General features: G+C 39.7%; 1 protein-coding gene across 11 annotated transcripts in view; it reads right to left on the minus strand.

Moving 5' to 3' along the window:
• ACTN2 (actinin alpha 2) overlaps positions 1-20,405 on the minus strand; it is a 120,840-nt gene that overhangs the window by 11,319 nt on the left and 89,116 nt on the right. For 8 of the 11 annotated variants that reach the window (XM_077175571.1, XM_077175570.1, XM_077175572.1 and 5 more), the window contains 11 exons: positions 19,139-19,220; positions 16,949-17,034; positions 14,224-14,316; positions 12,938-13,168; positions 11,678-11,825; positions 10,008-10,158; positions 2,847-2,955; positions 1,879-2,019; positions 1,549-1,731; positions 1,025-1,159; positions 360-539 (listed from right to left, as the gene is read on the minus strand). In XM_077175571.1, coding sequence (XP_077031686.1) covers positions 360-539; positions 1,025-1,159; positions 1,549-1,731; positions 1,879-2,019; positions 2,847-2,955; positions 10,008-10,158; positions 11,678-11,825; positions 12,938-13,168; positions 14,224-14,316; positions 16,949-17,034; positions 19,139-19,220 — 1,539 coding nt within the window. Of the gene's footprint in view, positions 1-359; positions 540-1,024; positions 1,160-1,548; positions 1,732-1,878; positions 2,020-2,846; positions 2,956-10,007; positions 10,159-11,677; positions 11,826-12,937; positions 13,169-14,223; positions 14,317-15,757; positions 15,844-16,948; positions 17,035-19,138; positions 19,221-20,405 lie in introns of those variants that run through there. The other 3 variants (XM_054629100.2, XM_077175575.1, XM_077175574.1) reach the window with 2 other exon arrangements.

Consider the following 20,405-nt stretch of genomic DNA (forward strand, 5'->3'; position numbering starts at 1 on the left):
GAGAAAATTCTGAGTTATTACAGAAGCAAATATATTCTTTTAAGAGTGTAAAAGGTACAATAAGAAATAAATCAGCTCTAAATATTTATGTGATACTTTTTCCATACCACTAACTCTGTATTATGACCAACGATCACTAAAAATAAAAATGGCCTTCAGAAAAATACGAAACTGGTTTCTAAATGGGTATTCCTTCACTAAAACATGAAAATAAATTAAAATAAAACAAGTCTTATGAGATTGTCAGAAAGCCTGCCAAATTCCCTCTGCTGTGGCAGTCCCTTTAAATCAGGGCAGGTAGTTACACAGCACACAAGGACAGAATGAACTAATAAATAGAAAAGGGAGTAAATGGCTACCTCCATGGTATAGTTGGTGTGCTTGTTGTCAAACACCAGGGCTTCTTGAATAAGCTGATGATCTCCTTCCAGTTTGTCAATATTGTGTTTATAATTAATTATATTGTGCTCATATTGCTTCAGCTGATTCATCTGGTCCTCCAAAGGCCCTGTCATTTCAATAGAACTGCGGGCAATTTCCTGTCAGAAGAAAAAAAAAGACAACCCCCCAGTCCCACAAAATTTAAGCTTCAGCTGTGCTAATTGACCAATGTTCACATAAATATGTTGTATTTTATACTAAAAAGCAACAGTAATAACACCTTCATACAGTGGAGATGAGAAACTTTACTGTAGAAAACACATTTCAAAAGAAACGTGTCAGATTTATATCTGGAATTAGTGTTGAGACCCCAGTGAACCTGGTATCTTTTCTACAAAAAGCAGAAGCTAAACAGTAATTGGTTAATGATTGATTTTTCATAGCTGAATCTCTTGGTCCACCATCAAGGTACCACTTTTACAAAGTTCCACAAAGTTTTAAGAATAATCTTAACAGGTGCTAAATAGTTTAGGCTCAAACAGCTGGCGAACTTTCATTGACTTTGCTGTTGCCCTGTATATAAAGATGAAAAAATTAAAAATCACTTTGTTCATCAGCTTCAGCATGAGGGTCTGGCACTCACCTCCATCTTGGTCTGGATCCATGGCCCGATGACATTGGCCTGAGCAGCAAACTGGCGGCGCAGGCGCTCGTTGGCATGCTGGCGGGCTAATTCCTCCTGCAAGGATTGATCCCTCTGAGGCACCAGCTGCTTCACCTGTTACAGTGGGAGGGCACTAAAGGTGAGTAGGCACAATTCAATAGTTTAAAAACAGAACAAGTAAGTCTACAGAGAAAGAATGCAATCATTTCCTATATTTTAACAGCACCCCTAGCCAGGCACCAGCCTCAACACATGCCTCTTGTCCTGGCAGAAAGACAAAGAGGACATAGGTAATATTGCATGACAGGAGCAAGGGATATTGTGAAGTGAGCTGGGCAAGCATAAAGGAGAGCATAAGGTACTGTAGAAATTCATTCTGGCATCTGATGATCTAGAATAATTTAGAGACGTATTGTAAAGTTCTCTGCATATTCTCAGTAATTCTCAAGCGGAATAATGTGCTACAATGTCCTTTCTGTATTTAGCAATTTAGCATACATTACCTTTTCCCACTTGCTACGAATCTCTTCGACTGTAACAGTGCTGTAAGGATTGGTTGCACTTATTCTCATGCTGTAACTCTGGATGACTTTTTCAACTTCATTCTGGATTGACAGTATGGCCTGTCGTTCACCATCTGCCTCTGGCAAAGTAGCTTTAAATTGATCGTGTGCAGAGATTAAACTCTAAAATCGGAAACAGAGAGGGAAAGCATGAAAACTCTAACATTTCTTCCAGCATCTGGAAGATCTGCTGTAAATAAGCACAGCTCCTCTTTCAGGCTCTCAAACATCCTGGCTGCTGGGTGTAGATGCAGGAAATAATACAATTACCTGAATTTCCTCTATGCTATGAACAATAAACATGTCCTGTAGGTCTTCCATAGCACCTTCCATCCAGTTGTTGAAAGGAGCAGCTCTTTTGGCAAACTCCAGGTGAAGCTGATCAATTGTTTCAAGCAGTTTCTCTGTCCTCTGTACGGGTTGGGAAAAGTGCATTCTTTTGTTATTAGGGCAAAATCTAGCTCCACACATACCACATACCCACCCAGAAACAAAGTCATGCCTCATTTTTTGAAATGCATTTGATTGCATTGACTGATTTCACCACCCACTTTAAGGATTCCCACTTGAGGCAATAGGACTAATTGCAGTAGTACTCTCATATCCAACACATTAAAAGGAGTGGGTGTATGCTTGTGAAGTATAATACTAATATTTTAAGTATTTTAATATACATATATATTAAGTATTTTTGTTATTGGGATCTATCTGCAAATGAATTAAAATCTGCTGATTTTGATTTGCCAATTTCTTTTAAGTACAAAAAGGAAGAATTACACATTTCTCACCTTGGCATTTATGTGTGTGACTTCCTCTTTTCCAACAGAACAAGGTTTTGCAAAGTATCTCAGTGCTTTGAAATACTCACTACCAAAAATTAACTTACTGCTGGACAGAAAGGTATGCAAGACTGCAAACTCAGACTGGTATGAAAAGGTAACCAACCAACAGCTTTTTTTAGCCTTGCTGAACATCAGATTCCCACAGAGGGGTGCTACAAACCACATGACGTTTGTTGCTGCATTACAACTGTCTGTGGCAGCTCAGAACTGTCAAGTCTACTCTGAGTAATTCAGTCCATTTGCAAGAGTAACCACACAAAAATTAAAATTATCTGAGATAAGGGTTTTTTGCTCTTTGGACTCCAAAGTGGATGCACCATTTCCAGATCTGAAATAAATGGTTCATTTCCCTCTCCCTTCCTCAGCTGAGCTGCTGATCCTTATTATATGGTTTACCTCCAGTGCCTCTCTCCTTTTCTGGGTGAGTGTTCCCAGACTGTCCCATTGGTCACATATCTTTTGACATCTATCATTGACACTTGCAGCATCATGGTAGTCCAGTTCACTAGGAAAGAGCAAAGGCAAAACTCTCTGTGACTTTTTGAAAGACGGGAGCAGTGTCCACACATCCACTGGCCCTCAATAATTCTTCCCCTCTTCTTTGCAATATTTCTCCTAAGGTGAGCAAGTGTTGCAGTACAGACATTGTGTTTAGGCATTCAGCATTTCAAGAAGCACAGCACAGGAACAGGATCAATCCCCTCTGTTCTGAGAAAAATCAAGTGACACCCAGGTATTAATCACACTTAAGGTGTCCAAGCATCTTTGTCGTAGTTATTCCTGTGACACAAGCAATTTGATCCCCTGATGGCCAGAATGTTTCAGTCTTGGTCTTTAACAAGTTTGCAAAGATTGGTACCTTTTTTAATTAATTGGTCTGAAATATTCACTTTGTTTTAAATAATCCAATGATCCTTTCCTTATATGCTTTGAAATTATTTAACTGAGAAACACAAATCAGGTTGCATTCAAAGTGTAACCTCTCACAAACCTGTCAGTACTAATAGGGGCTCCCAGGATCTGGGGAACAGAGAACAATTTTCATCTTCCTCTCCAGGATCTCCTCACAGATCTACACCCCAGAACTGGCTGCTTCAGAGAACAGGGATCTCCAGACCCACATATGCCACCAGGATGAATGAGTGCATTCACAAAGGACAGCAGTTACCATTGCTTTTTCACCTGCTTAATAGGCTAGTATAATCCTGAAGAAAGAAACTTACTATTCAGACTGAGACTGGAATAAATTTTTGAGGTTATGTCCTGAGATTCTGGACTGACTCTGCTTCAAACTGAACTTGTGATCTCAGTGGCAAATGAAAATCATCCATAATACATGTGTTTGACACTTTGGAAACTCCCTTTTATTGGTGCATCACCATTCATTGAATTTAGCTCTTGGCTTTGCCTTGAGAACACTCTGCCCAGTACTAAACGTTACAGGGACTGTAAATATGTGACACATGGCAATAATGAATCTAAGGTTTACTTTGAGGCTTGAACAAGACAGCAAGTGCTGATAGAATTTGTTCCCTTTTTGTTTGAGCATTCTTCTCTAGGCAATTGGCAAGAGGAGTGAACAGATCACACTGCCAGTAATACAGAGAATCGCAGAGGACAAAATGAGAACAGAGGCAGCTTTCCTCTGTGAAGCCAGAGGCCAGAAGCCAGCAGCTCTGTAGGCCAGGGGCAGTGTTCATGTTGTTTCTTCTAAGCCCAGTCAGAGCAATCTGGTTTGGGAAAAACCTGAGAAGTATGAGAACCATTCTCATTTAAAAGAAGCTTCAGATTGACTGTTGAAAGTAAAGAATAGTAAAACAGGTAAAAAAAATACCATAACAGAATCACAGAATTACAAAATCACATAGTGGGTCAGGTTGGAAGGGACTAGAGTGGGTCATCCTAGAGCATATGTTACAGGATTGAGGCCAGGCAGTTCTTAAATATCTTCAGTGAGGGAGATTATGCAACCTCTCCTGACAACCTGTTCCAGTGCTTAGTCACTCTCACAATGAAGAAGTTCTTCCTCATATTCAGATGGAATTTCCTGTGCATCAGTTTCTGCCTGTTGCCTTTTGTCCTATTGCTCAGCCCCACTGAGAAGTGCCTGGCTCTTGGCACCCTCCCTTTAGATACTGGTAGACATGGATGAGGTCCCTTCTCAGTCATCTTTGCTCAAGGCTCAACAGGCCCAGCTCCCTCAGCCTTTCCTCATAAGAGAGATGTTCTAGTCCCCTCATCATCCCTGTATCCCTCCACTGGCCTGCTCCAGGAGCTCCATGTCTCTCTTGTACTGAGAATCCCAGAACTGGACCCAGCATTCCAGATGTGGCCTCACCAGGGTTGAGTAGAGGGGTGGGATCACCTCCCTTGAGCTGCTGGCAATGCTCTTCCTAATCCATCCCAGGACACCTTTGGCCTTCTTGGCCACGAGGACGCACTGCTGGCTCTTGGACAGCTTGTTGTCCACCAGGACCCCCAGGTCCTTCTCCACAGAGCTGCTTTCCAGCAGCTCAGCCCCCAGCCTGTGCTGGTGCAGGGGCTTTTCCTCCCCACATGCAGGACCCTGCTCGTGCCTTTGATAAATTTCTGTCAGTTCTTCTCTGCCCAGCTCCCCTCCCTGCCCAGGTCCTTCTGGAGGGCTGCACAGCCCTCTGGGGTACTGGCCCCTCCTCCCAGCTTTGTGTTGTCAGTGAACCTGCTGAGGAGGCATCTGCCCCTTCACCTGAGGCATTGATGGACAAGGTGAACAACATTGGGCCCAGTGCTGGACCTTGGGGGACACCACAAGTGACAACTCAACCATGTGCCACTGGATACAACACTCTGGGATCTGCCATTCAGACAGTTCTGAATCCACCTCACTGTCTACTCATCCAGCCTGCACTTCATGACTGTGCCCATGAGGATGTTGTGAGAGATGGTGTTGAAAGCCTCACTAAAGTCAAGAGAGGCAAAACCCACTGGTCTTCCCACATCCATCCAGGTAGTTGACTCATTCTAGAGGGCAACCAGGTTGGTCAAGCGTGATTTACCTGACTACTCCTGATCACCTTCCTGTCTTCTCTGGCTAGAGATGGCCTCCAGAATCAGACACTCCATCACCTTGCCAGGGATTGAGATGAGGCTGCAGGCTGGTAGCTCCCTGAGTCCTCTTTCTTGCCATTGCTGAAGACTAGGGTGACATTTGCTTTCTTCCAGTCCTCAGGCCCCTCTCCTGACTGCCATGGCCTTTCAAAGATCATCATGAGCAGCCTCACTATGGTATCCAACAGTTCTTTTAGCATTCATGGATGCAGCCCATCAGAGCCTATAGACTTGTAAGATGTCAAGTTTGCCTAGGTATTCTCTAATCCAATCCTCTAAACAAGTTTTAAAAATAACAAAAAAAACCCCCAGAATTGTGGAAGTAAATTCTCATATGTAAAGAGAAAACTGACAGCAAGTCACACTGTACAAGGGCTCCTTAACTGGAAAACTCACTTCCTTCTTTGGAAGCCTTTTCATTAGCCTTCAAGGGGTACAACAAAAGTCACCTCTCTGCTAAGAAACTTTAAGTTAGAAGCATAGAGTCTTGGATGAAACAGGCTGAGATTGATTTTGCTGTCAGGAGCTTTTGGCTGAAAGTTGTTTTTTTTTTTTTTTGTTAGAGCATATTAAGTTTATTAGATTATGTTCCTGAGTGAGCAAACTTTATTTTTGCTTCAATGGATCACTTATCTCCTTTTGTCAATTAAGGGTAAGGGCAAGTGTCCTTCCATGAAAGTGAGGGACTGATTGTACCAGCTGTGGTCAAAGTCCTGGAAGGTGATACGCCACCTTCCTCCACAAGCTCTGCCAGGGAGATTCAGTCATTCCCCGTAAGATCTCTACTATCCTGTTCCTTCCAGGGATATGTGCTGCAGACAAATAGGTAGGAGAATAATATCAAAACAAATTTTTAAAAGGGCACTCATGGTGCTAACTAAATCCTACATTAGTTTACCAAGTGGCATTAAGCAGTGTAGCTCCACTTCCTTTCTGGGCCTGCTGTTGTTTACTTCAAGTAAGTGTATTATAGGTATCAAAGAACATTTTTCTGCTCAAAGCAGGAGCAGATGAAGTAATAACTCAAAGATCAATTAGCTGGAAATAAAACACAGGCTTACATTCCCCGTTCTATTAATTTTTGTATCTTTCTCAACGTTGAGGAGACTAGATTTACATTTTGTAAAAATGCAGTGCGTGAAGTACTGCTTCTAATGTGTTACAGACTTTCTGAGAGAACAATCTTTCTATTTGTTTGGCCACTTGAAACCTACAGCCTTTGGAATTTAAAAGTCATTAAGTTACCACTATTGATCTTATGAGCAACTCAATCTTCTTTGTCAAAAATTAAAAAGTCAGTCAAATTTTGACCTGATCCAGAGAAACACTTAAGTGTGAGCTCACTTTGGGAACAGTGATAGTGCCACAAAAATAACCTGCTGAGCAACATGTTTTAGCAGTGCTTCAGAACAAGGCTCATGTTAACCATGCACGTAAGCACAATTTGAGCCCAGGTCTCCAGAATCAAAATGACTCTAAAATCAGTCTTACAGATAATGGTCTGCTTGGCTGAAAATCAGTCACTATACTACAAGTGACAGATATACAAGAAACTACTTTCCAAAATTTTTGTCTTGATGTTTGAAAACATTGAAATTAGCACATAATAAATTAATATGGGTTTTTATGGCACAGCTTACTCAAATGAGCATTTACTATGTCATAAATGGCAAATCTCATTTTAGAAATGCCTCTCCCCTTCAGCTTTGTATAAAGCCCTATCCAAGCCCTGTCATGCCTCTTTGCCAAGGAATATCTAAGTTTATATAGGCTGGGAACACAACAATCTTATAGCAGCATCCTGGCTGGAATTGCCTGTTTGCATACACACATAAATTCTCTATTAAATAACATCAATCAACAAGTTTTAGCAACTTTAACCTTAAGCACACAGTGGACTGAGCTGTAGCAGAAATACCAGGACAGGAAACTGTAACTAGTAGAGTTCAAGGTCATACAGCAATAGTTCTCCTTTGAAATTGCAACTTTAGGCATCCAAGAGATGATTAAAACAAAACATGGAGGTGTACTGACTTAGAATTTAGACACAGACGATGATGTTTTCTGTAAGGGCCTGCTCCAGTGATGAGGAAAAAAAACAACCAACCCACCAAGCAAATGAAAATCAAGAAATAAATATCCACACTGACTTCAACAGGCTTTGTATCAAGATGCCAATGCACATTTCTTAGCATTCAGACATTAGTCCTTCTTTAAAAATATGGATTAAGAAAGAAATTAGCATTTTCCTCCATAATTTTATTGTGGGAGGAATTATGTATAAATAATTAAAATCAGTATTTAAATAGAAGCTGCCCATTTGCTTGCACCAGTGATAAAACCTGACCTTTATGACCTTTCATTCAGTGTTCCCCATGGGCATTAAGCCTAATTCAGTTACACAGTCACAGTGAAAAATCAGGCACTGATAGCACCATTGTATGGAGAAGCAGAGAAGTCAAATTAGAGCATCTCTAAATGCAATCAGCTTTCAGCACCTTTGCAGCCCAGGCCACAAATAACTTGTTTTACTTCACACAGCAAATTACTGAAACAACTGAGAAGAGACAATCCCAAAATAGACAGGATACAGTGCTCACTGGCGTCACCAGAGGTAAAGGACAGAGGGTTCAAAACACTGGTAAGCAGATGCTGTGCTATGTATGCTACATTCCCAAAGTTTCTCATAATTCATAAAGCTGAAGCTGTTACAGAAACTTTCTTTAGTATAAAGAGAAACAAATCTCGGGGCAATCCCAAGCACAAATAGAGGCTGGGTAGAGAATGGATTGAGAGCAGCCCTTGGAGGAAGGACTTGGGGATGTTGCTAGACAAGAAGTTAATATGACCCAGCCATGGGCACTCCCAGCCCAGAGAGCCAAACGTGTCCTGGGCTGCATCCAAAGCAGTGTGGGCAGCAGGGCCAGGGAGGGCATTCTGCCCCTCTGCTCTGCTGAGAGCCCACCTGGAACCCTGCATCCAGCTCTGGGATCCCCAGAGAAGACATGGACCTGTTGGAGCAGGTCCAGAGAAGGGACACAAAGATGATCAGAGTGGTGGAGCATCTGTCCTAAGAAGACAGGCTGAGAGAGAGTTGGGGCTATCCAGACAAGGAGGTTTTGGGGATACCTTATGGCAGCCTTCCAGTGCCTAAAGGGGACTTACAGGAGAGCTGGAGAGGTACTTTCAATGACGACAAGGGGGAATGGCATTAAACAGGAAGAGGGCAGGTTTGGACTAGATATTAGGAAGAAATTCTTTACTGTGAGGGTGGTGAGGCACTGGAACAGGTTGCCTGGAGAAGCTGTGGATGTCCCATACCCAGAGGTGTGGGGTGAGGTTGTATGGGGCTTTGAACAATGTGATCTAGTGGAAGATGTCCTCATCCGTGGTAGGGGTCTTGGAACTAAATGATCATTAAGGTCCCTTCCAACCCAAGCCATCCTATGAAATAACTCCACAACAGAGATCAAGGCATGCCAGAAAGTGTTTCATAATCTCACTCATTCAGGGCAATCTCCATTCTCTGTGTTTTTTTCTGATTTCTTTCACATTAACCAAAGCACAGTACTTAGTCTGCCCACTATGCTTAATTTTTCTTCCTTTAAATAATCCCGAAGATGGAATTTTTCTTTTAAATCCATTGGAATTCCATAATTACTGTAAGTGCTGCTGCTATCAGATATGATACACTACATTTTTAGACAAGTATCTGATTTTTAATTGTTAATGAAGATGGAGCTGTTTGTGAGTCATGGTCCTTCACAAAGTGAAAAAAGGGCATGTTTCTAAGATTTCATTTCTGAGCAGTAACTGTTCTGCCAGTTCAAGGTGAGAAATTGTAGCTTGGAGAGCTTCAAGGAAGCCAAGGGCAGGAATCTGAGAGCAAATTATTTCGTTTCCAGCGTCCCTTCAGTAAAAAGGAGACAATGGCAATTCCAAATATAATACCAAGAGATTGTGAAAATAAGCATATTAGAGACAGTTAAATCTGCAGGAAGTCAGTGCATTACCCACTACTATAGAGATAATAAAGGGATGTGAAGCATTTTGAAAGGACCAATATTCTTGTGAAGATACTTAATCTGTAATTTGTGTAAGTGAAATTATTTTCTAAGTTAAACAACTCATAGCTCATACCTCTCAGCAGACCATATGAACTGAGAAATAAACACCTCCAGGATTCCCATCAACCCATAATGGACTCATGGGTAGAGCTAATCTAAAATATTACTGTAAAGTCAAGTTTAAAATGTTTCTTTTCAAATAGTTTTGTTCAGTTGAATATCTATATTTGGTTGGGGGTAAGGGGGAGATGAGGGAAAGGTCTCAGTGACCAGCTCAGATAATATACTTATGAAGCTATGCCTGGAATTCCTTCGTTGGTACCTATGACACTATCAAATTCATTGGAAAGAGTTTATCGCAAAGTTAAATGTCAGCAGCTGCAAGCCTTTAAATGGAACATACTTCAGCTCCTGGGCAATGGCAGCGATCTGTTCCACCCTGTCCTGGTGAGCAGCCAAATCGCTCTCAAAAGCTTCATGTTTCCTTAACATGGCACGGACTTCTGTCAGAGAGGCAGACTCGTAATCCTTCTGAAGCAAGGTCTGCTCTTTGCCTGAAAGAGGAAATAAAAATATTACTAATTTTTTAGCAATTTATTTGTTAGGAAAATTGTAAATTTAATCAACTTTTTAGTTGAGGCATGGTGAAAATCAAATGTATGATTTCATATGATTTGATTAAATCCCACCCCTACTGAAATCAGCAGCAAATTGTCAGCACATGTTAATTAGAAACATATATTTTTAAGGCTCTCACAGTAATGTCCTGGGTTTTGCATAGGCAGCTTATACAGGTCTAAAATAGTGAGTACTACATTGCTGGAGAAACTGGCATAAAAATGGTATATTAGCAAAAACTGTATCTCTAAACCACTGTGATAATTTTTTGTAGAATAGATTTAAAAACCCAGAAATTACACTGCTATGCTCAGCTTCACTCTTACTAATGATCTGTTATTCTTTTTTTATGTTCTGTCTTCAATTCATTAGTCATTTCAGCACTTAAAAAAAAATAAACCTGAGATGTGTGACTGCCTTTTGTATTGAACTCTGAATTTTAAGTGGAAAATGCCAACTCATCTACAAAAGGCTAGAGAAACAAAGATTAAGTAGAAACTGAAATATTACTGCTGAGTAGCTCCTATGTTGGACAACTGAATCCACACAGACAGGCCCTGCAGCTGCACTCACCACATGGCATTTGCAGCTCTGTGAATCCTAGAGCCAGAAGCAACTATTGTTGCACTTGCTGTGTACCAGCTTATGTGAAGTTTTCCCTACACAACAGCTATGACTTGTGACCATGAGGAGTTTTTATGCTCAGAAAATCGGCTCTCAGGGCTGTAGTTTCCCTTCTAGTATCTGCTTGGCAACCATTTACAGCCTTGCATGCTTCCAGCAACTATAAGAGGATGGACTCTGATTCATTTTCACAGTGTCAAAATAATCTAGCTGGGAAAAGCCAGAAGCATGGCAGAAACAGGAAGACAGTCGTCAGGATGATAGAGCAGACCTACGTTTAATAGGCCCGAACAAAACTGAATGTCACTGTAAGGTCCTACAGGTGTCACAGCTACAGGTAAGGTTAGGTTAGCATTAGAAGCCAGAACTATTAATAGTTTATAATTAAGAGTTTGGAGCAAAGCAGACACAAGTCCAGTATCATGTAGTTTATCTGGACTATTCAGAACATCATGATGACCAAATAATAAACTCAGAATATTTCTGTTAAGAATTCCACACTTAGCCAGTGGTATGACTGCATTCCTGGTGTACAACTGTGTAGGAATACATTAGCAGTAATGGCTTCTATTCAAATGCAGAATATTCCCATTAAGTTTGACTCACTGCCTCAAGCATGATTTTTACAGTTACATCTCATTAGCAACATGCCAACAAGTTAGGACCGTTACTACAGTCAACAAAACCTGACATTTTATCTGTTATTATTTTAGATTGTCTGAAATTGTCCAAACTACTTATGAGTGAGTTTCTAGCTGGCAAATAGTCAGCACTGACAGGTCGACTTCAAACATTCGAATACTAAAAATGTAAAAAGCCATCTCTCCTCACCATATGCCCACTGTTCATGAGTGGAAGCCTTCTGCCTAAATTTCTCAGCCAAGTGTTCCAGTCTTTCCAGTCGTCGTATTTCATTCAGCAGCCACTCTTCATAGCCTTTCTCAGCTTGCTCAAGTCTCTGCCAAGCGCCGGCAATATCCTGTGAAGAGAATACATGGGAGAGATGGATGAAACTATAATCTCTTTTTATCTACGTTTACAGATTTTTGATTCATTCACAATTTGGCTTCAAAAAGAGAAGTTTTTATGTGCAGATTTTGTAAAATCACAGAATTATATAACACATTGTCAGGGCGTTGTGTTTTAGTGTGGACACCTGCTCCTCATAGTGTGTTGTGTTCAGGGGCATTTATGAAAGCAGCCCCTATAGAAATGGTTTCCAAGCATGGCTACAGGTCCAATGTCTTCACAATATATTGCTTTTACCTCCCATATTACAATGTGTGTGTTCTTTTATGTATTATGTGTTATCAAAATGAAAGTGCTTTGCTTTCACAAATGGACAATAGCAAGGTAATTACTATCAAAAGGATTTGGTGCATGTTTTACCTGGAACACAAATTCATTTCACTTTCTGTGGTATACAAAGTTTTGTGAGCTTTCTTGCAAACTCAAAAGACATGAGTGGGAAGCTGAAGTAACAGGGCCCTTATTTTCTGCATATGGAGGGTGGACAATAACCCTTTCCAGATAGAGCAATTTTTTTGTTTATGAAAAACAAAACACAATGATAGAATAGAGTACAGAAACAGGTTTGCTAGATTCCACAGGAAATGTTTTGACCCAGTCAAGCCACAGTATTTATCAGCAGATGAGAATTCTTGGTATGGACTGTCTTATCTTCATAGACATAAGAGAAAAGGCAGAATAGAAAAAATGTAGAAACATGTATTGAGCAATGTCTGTTTGTTTGATGATTAAATGTCAGTGAAACAACTGAGTTTTGCTTAAATAAGCAATCATTGGCCCAATGATACACAAGTATTGATAACACTGCCGAAGGAAGCTCTCTATAGTCTTGCATCTCCAGATAATTTGCTTTTGGGAAAGCCTTCAAAGAGGCAGGAGCATGCTTATTAGAAAGCAAGATTCTGGAACAAAAGGGAATGTGTAAAAGGAGTTTGGTATTGAAAAAGTACAACAAACTGATGTTTCTGAGAATGACTTAGAATGGCTTTTCAATCCCTCACATTGGCTTTTTTGGGAGATCATTGATAAAACAAACAGAATATTAAAGCCTCCTTTACTTACTGAAACCATTTTCCCCTCTGATGGCATGAAAGCAGGCCGATTGCTGATTCTCAGTTTTGTCTGCAGGGTGTTGAAATTGATCTCCAGCTGACATTTCTCCTGGACTTTGGGAGGTTTGTGCTTGCGGCGGTAGTCCCGGAAGTCCTCTAATTTCTTCTGCATAGCCTGCATTGTTTTTTCTGGGGTCCTGTTTTCCAGCCAAGGAATTGTCCGGCGAATCCATTCCAAAAGCTTTCAAGCCAACAAAAACAAGTCAAATAAAGGCAATGGAAAAACAACCAAAAAATATTATATTGAACTTACAAATCTTAATTAAGTTTGTTCCAATTAAATATTATTGATTTCAGTTGGTACTGATGCCTTAATGGTGAGTAAGCACAAAATATTCAAAGCTAAACAATATTTTTATATTGTATTGCTTTATAAAAGTAACAAATTTGCCCAGATATTCCAGGTATTTCTAGAAATAACCTGATTTTCAGAAAGATTAACACACATCTAAGGTTCCTCTAATTACTCAAAATCTGAGTTACCCAGCATCAACTGCCACTTTCAAAACTATTGGTCTTGGTGTTTCAGGTTTGTCATAGTTATGGGATCAGGACAGAAACCAGCCTCAGGTCATGTTAAAATCTTCACTCAGAAGGCCATTAGTGCAAATTTAGATACAGAAAGTAGTGCTGCAATTTCAGTTTATTTTTGCAGATTAAGCAATAAAAGATAAGAGAGCACTCATTTGTGCACTCTACATCTGTAGTCCTGCTTGGCAGATTTGCCATTAAACAAGAAAAGACAGGAGGAGCACGTTCATCTGTACATTCATCTGCTGTCCTCGCTCACAGATGGATTGTGAACAACCTGACAGACCCTCTCCAGGTGTGCTCTGCAGTACACAAAGCCAAGGGGCTTGCTTGATCTGGAATGTTCCACATGTGGTCAAGGTAGGCTGTCTTGGAAGATTAGAGAAACTGGAAGCCTGGTCTTGAGGCATATGGATGGCAATCCTCAAGACACACTTTTGGGCACGTTAACAAGACTGACTGACTGACTAGGGCACATTCACTGACTGACTGACTTCCTGTGCAACCTTCAGTCACACAGGGAGTTGTGGTGAATGATTCACCCGAAACTCAATGTCTTGGGCAGCTGGGCTTTGCAACCTGCCACTGAGAGATTTACCTTCACAGTGTCTCTGCTTTTCTGTCTTGAAGAGAGTGCACAAAACTTTCAGCTTTCAATAGTTCATGAGCATTATTGTCACCACATTACAGATAGAGCATCCTTACCTCACTTGCTAGTCTCTCATATTCTTCCATCAACCTCTCATTTTCCTGATTCACAGCAAGCACCTTACAGATCCGGTTAGCTGCAGTCTCAGCCTGTAACACACAGCAAATAAACAGAACATATTCATAAACACATTCTGAGAAAGGTGTAGGCTTGGAGAAAGAGAGAGAATGTGGCTGCTGCAAATAAAAGATCACTTTTTTTATAGTTGGTGATTTATGCTCCTAAGTTGTTTAGATACTCATTTTCCCTCCTCCTGCAGCCATAGATTCCAATGGCCTGAATGAGGCACAGATCAGCACAGAGGTCCCCTTGTTGTACAATGAAGCCTTATTATATAGTTGTCTAATAAATCTTTTCTTTTTAAAAACAACTTAGGCCATTCTTAAAGATATCCTATTAGGTTATTTTTTTAAGTCATATCCAAAAAGTATTAGATTTGTTAGCCACACTAGATAGACACCACATGTGATGCAGGAGTCTCAGACCACTCTATATCTGCATACCAAATGTTCAACCCTTGAGACTAAGTGCAGCTCAACCACTGACAGCAGATCTTTTCACACCTCTTAACAAATTTATATGTGAAGGCTCTGTGTAGCTCTGCCATATTTTAAATTTACTAGTTTGATACCACAAAGCAGTACTTTCATTAAAATATGACTCTGGAATATATCTAATCAAATAAATATCCATGTAGACTCCCATGTTACAGAGTAGTTGGAATTCCCCTTTTGCATGAATATCAAAACCCTCCTACCCAGGAATGAGAGAGTGCAACAGCATAGCTATGCTGTGGTAAGGTACAGGGGACCTAGCAGACAGGAAGGGAAATTCAGTCCTGAGGATGAAGGCAAAATATCAGCTACTTTAAAGGTTTGTTGCTTTTTTTGTAACATAAATTGGATTATGCCCATTTGTAGGCTAGAAATGCATGAAAGAGAAGAGTGGGAAGTGCCACATTTATGAGTGAGTATCCCATTAATTACATGAACATCTGCTGCTATGTTCATGCCTTTTATACTTGTACTTTCATCCACAAATTCTGTTGGCTTCAGTGGGAACCAGGCACAAAAACCATGTTGGATGTCTTCTGTGCCTTTCTGCCTCTTTAGGCATCTTTGAAAATCTAGCCCTAAATTACGACTCAGCATGAGTAAGTCTCAGTCTCCAAAAGTCAAACATTCTGTTATGTAGCAAACACATAAGATGTTGTAGCAACAAGCAACAACTCCACTTAATATCTTCAAATCAGCGTTTTCTGAAACAGTCCTTAAAATTATCAAATAAAGACCCAAAATTAGAAACAGAATGCGTATTTGAATTAAAGAAGTTAACTTGTTACACAACATTTAACTAAAACAGGTTTGAGAGTTGGTTAAAAACAAATATTAGTGCTCAAGTGATACTTGCAAATGTTAATTATAACTACATAGTACTAAATTAGTTGAGGTTGGTTTTTTTAATAAACTAGTGGAAATGTGAAACAACCAGTCAAAAACACAGCAACCTGAAGAGACAGTTGATTAATACCTGCTCTGCTCCAGCAAAAGCATGGTAGAAGCAGGACACATATGTCATGATAGCTCTCTCATCAGGTTTGGGAGTGTTCACAATGTCTACAAGAGGGGGGAGAAATTAAAATAAAACAAGAAAAAAAGGAATCGAGAAGTAGAAAACAGGATGAATAAATAAATGCATCACTTCATGTCCTTCTTACTGCTTTCTTGTCCTTAGCTCTGTATCCGAGAAATTCTACAAAGCTGTAAAAAATTTACTGTTAGATTGAGGGGTGCTGACAGAATAAAAAGTACACTAAAAATTCAGTGTAAGCTCATACAAAGAGGATAATTTTTTTTCATTAAGCTCAATCCAGCAGTACTTTCATAGGGGAAGTGACCCTAATTTTACCAGGACTGTCTGCATAAGAACTAGCACACATATGTCTGGTGACTTAAATTGTGAGGGTTTTGACTAAGACACAGGAAAGACAGACTACATTTCAGTCTAGGGAGATGTTCTCTAGAAGTTGCATGTTAGCATTTTTAGCATCAGTATTTTTCCTATTACCAATACCTGAAGTATGCCCAACTCCAAACCGCCTTACTTTTCAGAATTTTCCTTCTTTTCTTTAGGACATGATTCCAGAGCTTGTCTGAGATGTCTATAAATGTTTCTGTTTTGCTTAGTAGCATCATTTGATGTTGCTGTTTGTACTTACCATTAAGCATTTAACATTTTAAAAACAATCCTGAAAGCATAAGAGAAGGGTTTATTTTCTGAGCATGTTATGATGATTTTGACATCTGTGGCAGAAATAATATCCAGCAGAGAGAAGAAAGATGGAATTCTACAATTGCTTTTCACTCTGAGCTTATTTTCATCTTACATTTTTAATGGTGCTTCAGATGAATGCACACAAATTCATTTTAAGGGGAACATCATCCTCTCCCATTTGGTAACTAGCTGTCAAAAACCTACTGGATATTATTAGTAAATATGCAGAAAGATGAGACAGGAAGGTTTGTTTCTATGGAACAAATGGATAGACTACTACTGGCTCTACCAAAACAGCAGCTCACAGAGAAAAGAGGTGACAGGAAATGAGCTCAGCTCTAAGATGCTGTTCTAGTAACTAGTGAGAAAAAGATCAGAAAAGGAAAAATTGCTGAAAAAAACAAGACAGAAGGTGAAGGATGAGATCTGATCCATCTACAATCTCACCTTCTGAGCACCAGCAAATGCATGGTAGTAACAGGAAACATAAGTCATAATGGCTCTTTCATCAGGTCTGGCAGTGTTTACTACATCTGTGTGGAGAGAAGAGGGTTAACTGCTCAGAAATTCTCACAAGGTACTTTCATCTGATTATGCTAATGGTGCCACCTCAGTGCTGTAAGGATTCCAAATAAATACACAATTATTCAGGTTGCATCTGTTTACTGATATGAGTGCAAAGCCACCTAAGCTTTAGCAATCAGCAAACACAAAAGATACAATTCTTCCTGAAATGGCAAAACATCTGAAGGCTGAGACTGTACAGAAGGGTATTGCTACCTTCTGGTTTGTGGAAACTTCCAAGCAGATGGCATGGCTGGCAGATCTGCTGGGTTCAGCTTCACTGCCACTCCAAAGCAACTTCATCTGAATCTCTGCAATTACTGCAGAGCTAAATGCAGCCACTGACAGTCACAAACCAGAACTGCACTCAGTGTGTATCAGCACAGGGTCCCTGTGTCTGACAGGGTACTGGCATATACTGGGAACCTGTACAACTCCTGCAGGCCAGAAATACATTTTGTGCTAAGAAAAGTTGGACAGTAGCAGCTCTGCAATTCCTGTGCCAGCCCATCTTTTTCATTAATAGCATAAATCACAGGAGGGTTTGGCTTGGCTGGCTAATAGCTTTGTCCCTACCATGGCAGGAGAGTGGAAATATAAAGTGGGTGCAACCAAGGTATGCATGCATAGGTAAAAATGGACCTTTTCAGTACTTAACAGAGAAAGGCAGGAAAGGTGTTTTTACAGCAGTTATGGCTGAGTAATGAATGATTCTACTGCAACCTGCATGGATTCCTGCCAATGAAAGGAGTGGGAAGATACTGACTTGAAAAGACCCTAAAATTAGTGAAAATTTCTAATGTTAACAGTGAGATTTCTAAGTTCAGGATCAATATATTTACTGATTTTGCATCTACTTTATGTAGCTGTGAACAAAATTTGCAAAGTTTCCATGGAGAGCACAGTGGAAATAAAGATGGCAAAAAGTGACCACAAATACTTAAAGGGTATTAGAAAGAATATCATTTCATTATCTCCTCCCCTGCCAAGAGGAGAACAGTGAGATAAGGAATAGAATGTGCAGAAAATTTGGTGAGGAAAATAAAAGGTTTCTTATATTGATTATGAAGAGAAGAGGAAAAAAATGAAGAAAGCTGCTCAATGGCAAGGGGACAGCACTTCTCTGTTTATTCCTTGCACAGTATTTCAGAACAAAATAATTAAGTGGTGTTGTTGAAAGGTGAATTGCACTGCAAAAGATGAAAACTATTTGTTTTAAAGCATGAAAGTGAAACTACTCTTCAATGAAGAGATTACAGCCTGGACTTTCCAAATCATCCTGTCTAACTTTCCAAATGAAGACTTCAAGAGGAGCCGGTGTAGTCAGTTTGAGTGCTCTGGATGATTCCCATCTTATCACTGCTTTACTGAGAAGCCACCAGAGCTGAGTCTCCATTCTTGGGGAAGAATGCTTTGAACTAATTTAGGCAAATTCCAGTAGTTGGCAGCATTTTTTAGCCCTGAGTATGAAAGTTTGATTATCTTGAAGAAATTCAGGAAATTCTCAAGATAATTGGAGACACATGAATTATTTGTTAAAAGTATCACTGCAAAAAGCTTACAACTAAAATGAACAAAAAAAATGCTTTCCTCAACCTAGCTCTTTTTCAGAGGTGAGCCATGTGTTAGCATATTTTGAAGGCTTTGGAAGTACTTCTACTTTTCTATTTCTGGCCTCTTGCTTAAATGTTTAAAAAACTGAATATGCTTTAAGTTGCTAACAGTTATATTTCCCTTTATTAAATTTGAATTATTAAAAGCAAGGATTAACTTTTGATCCTGCATTCTACCTCAACACAGTGGGACCATGTGCTGAGGTTAGGGTCCAAAGCACTATAATAAATGCAACCATTAACAAACAATAAAAAAGCAAAAAGTGAGTGAAATTATCCAATGCATGCCAGAAAGAAAAGAAAATATATTTTTGAAAATGAAGCAAGTTGCTACATTATGATTCATATGGAAGGAATACTGAAAATCTGTTAGGAAAAAAAAAAAAAAAACAACAAAAAAAGAAATTTTACTGTGCCCTGCTTACAAACAACACAAACTTCAGTAAGGTATAACTCTCACCTTCTGCATCCAGCATCTTTGGGATATCCAAATGCTTTTCAGCAATTTCCATGGCAAGGTTGATATTCCCTATGGGGTCATCCTGCATTAAAGAAAAAAATACAATGAGTTAAAGATAGAAGTTTTTCTTTGAAGCAAGACTAGAGTAAGTACACTAAAACTTAGCTTCTATTTTTCCAAACTGTAAACTGGAGTCACAACTATTGTTCTTCAAAAAACAGTATAGGTATATAAACTTTTGGTCCATCTGCTGCTATATTTTCAAAAGAAAACTTTAATAAGCTGTTCTCCACAGCTAGAACTCTGCTGGAAATGCACTCTGAAGGTGAACACAGATAACAGTGTACTCTCAGTTCTGAGCTAATTCTGAATGAAGTACTGCAGTTATACAGACACTAAATGCCACTGGACCAGCAGGCTAAATGAGACTGTTCAACACAGTTAGCCCTGCCTGTTTTATACCCACTATACATTACATCATAGGGATATGACTTCCACTGAGTTCTCTGCTGGTTAGGTGCATGCATGAGAAGAAGCAAGCACAGGCAGAATTGTTCTCCAGAAGGAGTGAAACTTGCCAGTTTGGGATTGGAAATAAAAATCCGTAATTCCTTTACAAACAAAATTTTAGGTCTGTGGAAATTCAAACACTTCCTCTGGTTTTAAGATTTTGCTTTTTGAAGGAAAGAGAAAGCAAGCTGTGAGCACACTTCAGATAGGGAACACAGATTTTGTAAAAGAAAATTCAAAAGACAGTAAATCTAAGTGAGACTTATTGACTAGGTTAAAGCACTTTGCCCATGAATGAGTGATGATCACCTCCTATTTGTGTGCTTGGTACTAAGTGCACGAGCAAATAGTGCTCCACTGGTAAAGGAATGCTTTAAAATCATAGCAGCTTCTGAAGAATTGGAGATTTCCATCACCCATCCTTTTAAACAGAACTACAAGCTGCAGTAACTAAAAATCTCTGCTACAGCTAAAGAAATACCTCATCTAACTTGGCATAGTAAGGAGATCAGGCCTGTGTCTATGGATAAGGGCGTTGAAAGCAAGGCCATCTTTCCAGCTACAGGTTCACATGAAACATATTGGTGAGAAAAGGAAAGGACAGCATGCAGGCGGTAAGAAACAAGACACCAAGACAGCTGTTAATGTAACCAAAATGAAGAGTCAATCAAACATAGCCAGGCCAGAAAAGCAAGATCTATTTTAGGATTTTTTTTTTCTGCATGTGCTTTATGTTCAACAGCTCAGCCTCAATTTG

This window comes from Agelaius phoeniceus, chromosome 3 (genome assembly GCF_051311805.1).
Source record: "Agelaius phoeniceus isolate bAgePho1 chromosome 3, bAgePho1.hap1, whole genome shotgun sequence".
Lineage (NCBI taxonomy): Eukaryota > Metazoa > Chordata > Aves > Passeriformes > Icteridae > Agelaius > Agelaius phoeniceus.